At 46.7% G+C, this 5,608-nt stretch overlaps 3 protein-coding genes across 3 annotated transcripts in view; all 3 read right to left on the reverse strand.

The window, feature by feature from the left end:
- Pmar_PMAR016457 (hypothetical protein) overlaps positions 1-2,294 on the reverse strand; it is a gene marked incomplete at both ends in the record, with an annotated part of 3,101 nt that extends 807 nt beyond the window's left edge. The window contains 2 exons of the mRNA XM_002777663.1: positions 1,150-1,236; positions 2,193-2,294. Coding sequence (XP_002777709.1) covers positions 1,150-1,236; positions 2,193-2,294 — 189 coding nt within the window. The remainder of the gene's footprint in view (positions 1-1,149; positions 1,237-2,192) is intronic.
- A 112-nt stretch (positions 2,295-2,406) lies between these two features.
- Positions 2,407-3,571, reverse strand: Pmar_PMAR016458 (hypothetical protein; the record flags this gene model as incomplete). The annotated part of the gene is made up of 7 exons (XM_002777664.1): positions 2,407-2,478; positions 2,524-2,587; positions 2,767-2,846; positions 2,891-2,960; positions 3,004-3,125; positions 3,163-3,217; positions 3,501-3,571. 7 exons carry the CDS (start codon positions 3,569-3,571, stop codon positions 2,407-2,409), a joined length of 534 nt encoding a protein of 177 aa, XP_002777710.1.
- A 192-nt stretch (positions 3,572-3,763) lies between these two features.
- Pmar_PMAR016459 (hypothetical protein) overlaps positions 3,764-5,608 on the reverse strand; it is a gene marked incomplete at both ends in the record, with an annotated part of 4,357 nt that continues 2,512 nt past the window's right edge. The window contains 7 exons of the mRNA XM_002777665.1: positions 3,764-3,832; positions 4,306-4,378; positions 4,525-4,605; positions 4,759-4,898; positions 4,989-5,155; positions 5,201-5,323; positions 5,383-5,455. Coding sequence (XP_002777711.1) covers positions 3,764-3,832; positions 4,306-4,378; positions 4,525-4,605; positions 4,759-4,898; positions 4,989-5,155; positions 5,201-5,323; positions 5,383-5,455 — 726 coding nt within the window. The remainder of the gene's footprint in view (positions 3,833-4,305; positions 4,379-4,524; positions 4,606-4,758; positions 4,899-4,988; positions 5,156-5,200; positions 5,324-5,382; positions 5,456-5,608) is intronic.

A 5,608-nucleotide genomic window follows, 5' to 3' on the forward strand; every position in this document is an offset into this window, starting at 1 on the left:
TATTAGATGGACAGGCTGAGGTATGCATAGTTCCTTGAAGGCACATTACGTCGGGGCATACTAGATGATGAGAGATGATGAAGAAAGGCCACATATAATATATGTCATATATTAAGGGACATGATCGTATACGACCTTCTCCGTTTCCGAAGAGGCCTGCCTGCTGGACGACGTCTCCTTCTGCAAAGCATCCCCCGTATACGTGCCAGACGAGGGCTAACAAGGGTAGGTCTTCGCCTTCGGTTGCCCGAATTTCGAGTCATCTTACGGTGGCCTCTACCACGCGACGTAGACGCATTCGGGTTCATGTGGGAGTGCTGGACACCACCGATTTGGTGGCACCAAAACAGGCATGTGCTCATGCGTGCCCCATAAAAATGAGAGTCGATAGCCAGAGCGCGCGCTGGTCGACCCATATTTCGCAACCCTAAAATCACCTACTTGGCAATTCTTGTGCAGAAGACCAACTTGGCGGGACCTGTCTATGTGCAGTTATTGCCAATACTGAAGTTGGCGGAATGAGAACAACACGCAGATTGCTGCACATCTGTTGAATTTTGCAGAATCCACCAAATCTTAGTCCAAATCAGTTGTAGAGTAACGTATTTCATCACATTGTTGTAATCTGTTCCAACACTGGTATCACCTATAATTCCTGTCATTAGGCCTGCGAATCTGTTTGGCGTCATTTTGGCGATTTCTGAGTTGGCGAAATCTGATACAGCCAGCGCTACTCACGTGAGTATCGCGTACGCCCAGAGTCGGAGCCGAAGCATCGTCAATCGTATCGGCTGAGCAACACACCACTCGGATAGATCTCGGATCCCGATACATGCCTTGTAGAGTAGCATGAAGTTCTCTATCACGATACAGGCTTCCTCGGTTTAGCCCCTTCATCCCTTCCTCTAATGAGAAGAGTAATGGTAATACATCAATCGGCGTGGGTGGGGAGGAGCCTACGTCTACTACATCTGGCTGCCACCTCCGCAGTGACAGCCTAGGGGCGATAAAGCTCGTTGATAAGCTTCTTGAATGGTTCTGGACTTGCCTGGTAAGATTACCAGCCTTCCCGGTGAAATTATGAACCAGGCTTCCATATTGATCCACTCAGGATAGCATTGGGTCCAGTCCAGGCAAGCACGTCCCTACCAGAGCCGCACGGGTCTTCCTACTGTAGACTCCTGTTGATGATAGATAGGCCTCACTGACGTCACCATCATGGAAACGGTTAACATACTACATAGTATAGTAACAAGACGACAAATGCCGGGTTAGTGACCACCGATGAAAAGGACCGACTGCCTCTGGACAGTCCAGGGTCATCTAATTCACCCACCATCCAAACTGAGGGATATTATGATAAGGGGATACATTCGCCCTTCGGAGCTTTCCTATAGGGTAAATGGTGATACCATAGCGAGATCAAGGATGCCAGCAGAGGAGGGGTCCACCCTTTTAACGACTCGAGCTCGACAAGGAAGCACAGAGACACTCACACAATGGTATCAATTAGACTTGAGATGATCAAGAAGTGTATAGTCGAACCCGGGCGTTTCCATGTACCTACGCATACACTCATATTACAGTCATTGCACACTTATACTCCCTAGGGTAAATATACGCAATCTTGCATATAGTTTATTATTGTATTTCGGACGGGTCAGTTCGTCCCCTTCCTCCTATGACATAGTCACGATTATCAACCAGAAAGCATTGTTACGTCATTAGGTTCGGCATTCTACCACATAAACGGTCACTGAGCGCAGAAATAGAGTTTCATCCGTTTCACGTAAAGTGGTATAATACTCTGTGAAAAACCCGATATTCGCGATATGCAGCAGTCGTGAAATATATTTTTCACTAGTGTTTTTCATATCACTAGGGTGAAACTCCAATATATAAATCTCATACGACAGAATAATAACACCACCGGCGAATATAGCGTAGTACTTACGCGTGATATATCAAATAGACATGATAGGCTCCCGGAATAAAACAGATGGCACCTGGGAGGAGAACAAAACCAATAAATCACAATTCCGCATACCCAGAGTAGAAAAAGGTATGGCCTCCCAAGTGCTGATCTGCCAGAACACCTTGAGGCTAATGAGCAGGAAAACGATTCCAATGATGAAGAGGAAAAATGCCTGTAGTCCAGGAATAATCCAGGTTAGCATATATAACACGCTGACCAGTGCAACACTTTTCTGGGGTAGAGCTGGTCGGCGCAGCGGTGGCGGCTCGGCTAGGGAGAACTTAGGCTTCCGTGCTTCGGCACAGTCCATCTTGGACATGACCAAAATCGACACTCTACCTTCACACTCCTTGAATTGACAACTCAACAACAGAATCAGCAAAAGAGATGCCATACACGTGTTGAAACTATAAATTGATGAATGTGCTAACCTAAACCATTTCGCCATTCTGACTTCTGAGGGCAATTTTCTGCAGGGAAGAAAGCCGCTTGTCCTTGTTTGTCTGACGCACAATAAATCGTCGTCCCAGCATACTTTCCACCACTACCCTCCACTCCTCGAACTTGTCTCTGCCAGTAGCGTTCTTAACATAATACTCGAAATGACTAAACCTGAAATAGCAGTTAGATGTCCTCTTCACCACTACAGCTAGAACGGCCACCTCTTGCCTAGATAAGTGTACTCAGTATAGTAACCTAGAGTATAGTATACTCATAATCATGAGACTAAATTGTAAACCAAATGACCTCAACTTTTGGCCAATAATACTACGCCCTACAGCCAGTTCTACCAGTTCGGAACAGCTTTACAAATAATCATTCCCTGAGGGAGCTTCGCTTCGCCATGGATCAGACTGAGTGCCTTGGCCATCTGAACAGCTTGAGACTACCGATTGGAGTCGGTAGCTCACCTACCTCTGTTAACCTCTGGGGTTCTCTCAGAAAGTACTGACCAAATACGAGCTCACCCGTCCTATGATTCATCCTAAGGTTACTCACTACTGTTCCCATTCAACTTAAGCAATTACGCATAGAGCCTCCTATAACCGGACGGATCACAGAACAGCTGATAGTAGTCCAGATGAGCCTCCGTGAGTGCCAAGACCTGCTCTTGATGCGCCTGGCTTTCCCGATGCTTCTGAGGGGAAATCTACTGAGATTCAATCATGGGAAGATGAAGATCCAACCTCAAACTGCTCTCCTATAGTAAAAGTGTCGCACTCGGCCATACGGCTAAGATCTCTACAACAGAGTTGACATACTAACTCGCCGTCTGTAATGAATGTAAATCTGCGAATAACACAGATTAATACCGGAGTCGGGCACATGCAAAAACTGCAATGGTTTTTTCCTCAGAAATCGATTGCGGACAGTTTCCATACAATATTGGTAATATTATATTACTACATAAGTCTCATTTTTTACGCAAGAGGGAAAAATTTCAGCTCCGGAGTCGTTTCTCCAGAACGACTATTTTCTGTCTCTATATGACGCGTACTATACCAACCTGAGCCCAACTTATCACTTATTCAAAAATTCGGCCTCCTCTTCCTCCTCAATCACACTCTTTACTGTCGAGACCATGCCCTGCCCCATAGAAGGTAAGACTGACTGATGTCCCAAAGGACGGCTCCATATCGAGCCGGGGACACCAGTCGGCCCTTCCTCTACCGCCGATGAGCCGCCTGGTGGCACGGCAGCTCTCGGCGCTGCTGAGAATTGCCGAAGATTCTCCAAACTTGTGTGAACAGCTTACCTGGTCGAGGGCCCCCTGGGGGTAGGGGCACTTTACTCTTCGCTTGCATCAGCGATCTTGGCATAGCCGATGCTGTAAAGTGGGCGACTGGGGTTCTTCGCCTACACCAGTGTTGGAATACATGTTTAGTTTCCTCAACTGAGCTCGGGAATTTCCTCACTAACTAAAGAGATTTATATACGTTTTCAGGTAGGAATAAACAAAAACCAACAATAATTTCTAAAAATGTCATCACAATTTTCATATTATCACCGCCGCATTCTCCCACCCTGGCCTATACATTTGAAATGGACCCTGACGACGAACAAGGGCTTACCTAGCGCATCCCATACCCTTAACAAGATTCCTCTGATGCCGCTTCTGAACCAAATGTTGGTCTACAGAAATATCGTCCCAATGGGTCGTCCCGCACAGGCCACCTGATCCCAATATCACCATACCACACTTTGCGGTAGTTCAGTTACATTTCCACTCCTTATACCCACCACTATCTACAATGTCTATATATTGCGTCCAGCTCGTGTAAGGCAAATGGCACCTCATAAGGCTGGTGAGCGATCTTTCACGGTCCCACTTTCTTGGTGCCGAGATGTGCATCGAAATCTAAGACTATCTCCGCTTGTTCCGGCCCTCCACCCTGACGGTAGCTGAAACAAAGCACATGGTTTCTTATATATAAATCTAACAAAAATAAATCATTAATTAATATACAGTATAACAATATAATTATATCTATAAGATATCGTATTACGTTTACCCCTATAATACGGCGGAAGAGACACAGAGATCATACCGGGGCAGTTTGTAGTTATCACAGTTTTTCTGATGGTTCTGGCCTAGCATATGACCCTCGACAGACGCTACTGAGACGATCCTACAGCAACAGCAAACTTGGGAATACGGCCTTCCGAACGCCCCTCCCAAGAAAATCTCACATCGCAGAATTGCAAAGTTCGCACCACCAGCCATTTTCGCAAACACAAAGGTACCTGCGGCAGCAATCATTCAAGACAGGAGAGAGCCTTACTGTGGCCATCCATAGGAGACGTCCCCTCTGGCAAGAATCTTGCTACCGTCGCTGGCCTTCTCACCATCCTTTCCTCGGGCTGCTGCGGTAGCATACACGTCACTATCTCCACCCGCTGCTGAACTGCTCTCAGAGGTAGACTGAATACCACTCCAATGTGAACTCTTGAATAAAGCTATAACAGCATTACTGAGTCACCCGGCCTAGGAGGCAATACGTCAACAACATACCATTCTGGGCAGCTGACTCGCTTGGCGTGGTCCTGCTAGGTTCATGATATAACGCAGGAAAGGCTGAGCACAGATCAGCACCTTAGAGCCAATATGAATCTCGAGCATCTCAAAAGTGGCCGACTTCTTCTTACAAAGACGACAGTAATACCACCCTGCCTCTTCCCCTGAGTCAAAGCCATATCGATTAACACATAATCATCGACTACTACCCTCAACGTAGTTTTCCTCTCCCTTTTCCCCGGTGAAAATGACGTAGTTCTCCCTCATCACACGTTCCTCTTTAGCACTAGCAGCGACGACAGCCCTGTGGTTGCGCCGCTCCTGCCATTTTTCTGCAAACGACGAGCATTACAGTCGCTGCTCCCTCTTTCAGAGTTGATGATATTATTACGGTTTTGCTCCCACTGGTCTCTCTTTTCCTTCTCGATGAAAGCCTTGGCGTACTGTTTCTGTCCAGCCTCATCCTGATGACAACCACAGTGATCACCATGGAAAGACCAAGATCTACCTTTTTCTTCTCCACTCCATGCGTTCCTCTAGTGAGAGACTACCCAAGTAACTGTCAAACGCTGTTAACTATACTATATACTTCTTATGGCAGCTCACCCGGGCTCCTG

Source organism: Perkinsus marinus (assembly GCF_000006405.1).
Source record: "Perkinsus marinus ATCC 50983 genomic scaffold scf_1104296951238, whole genome shotgun sequence".
In the NCBI taxonomy this organism is placed as follows: domain Eukaryota; phylum Perkinsozoa; order Perkinsida; family Perkinsidae; genus Perkinsus; species Perkinsus marinus.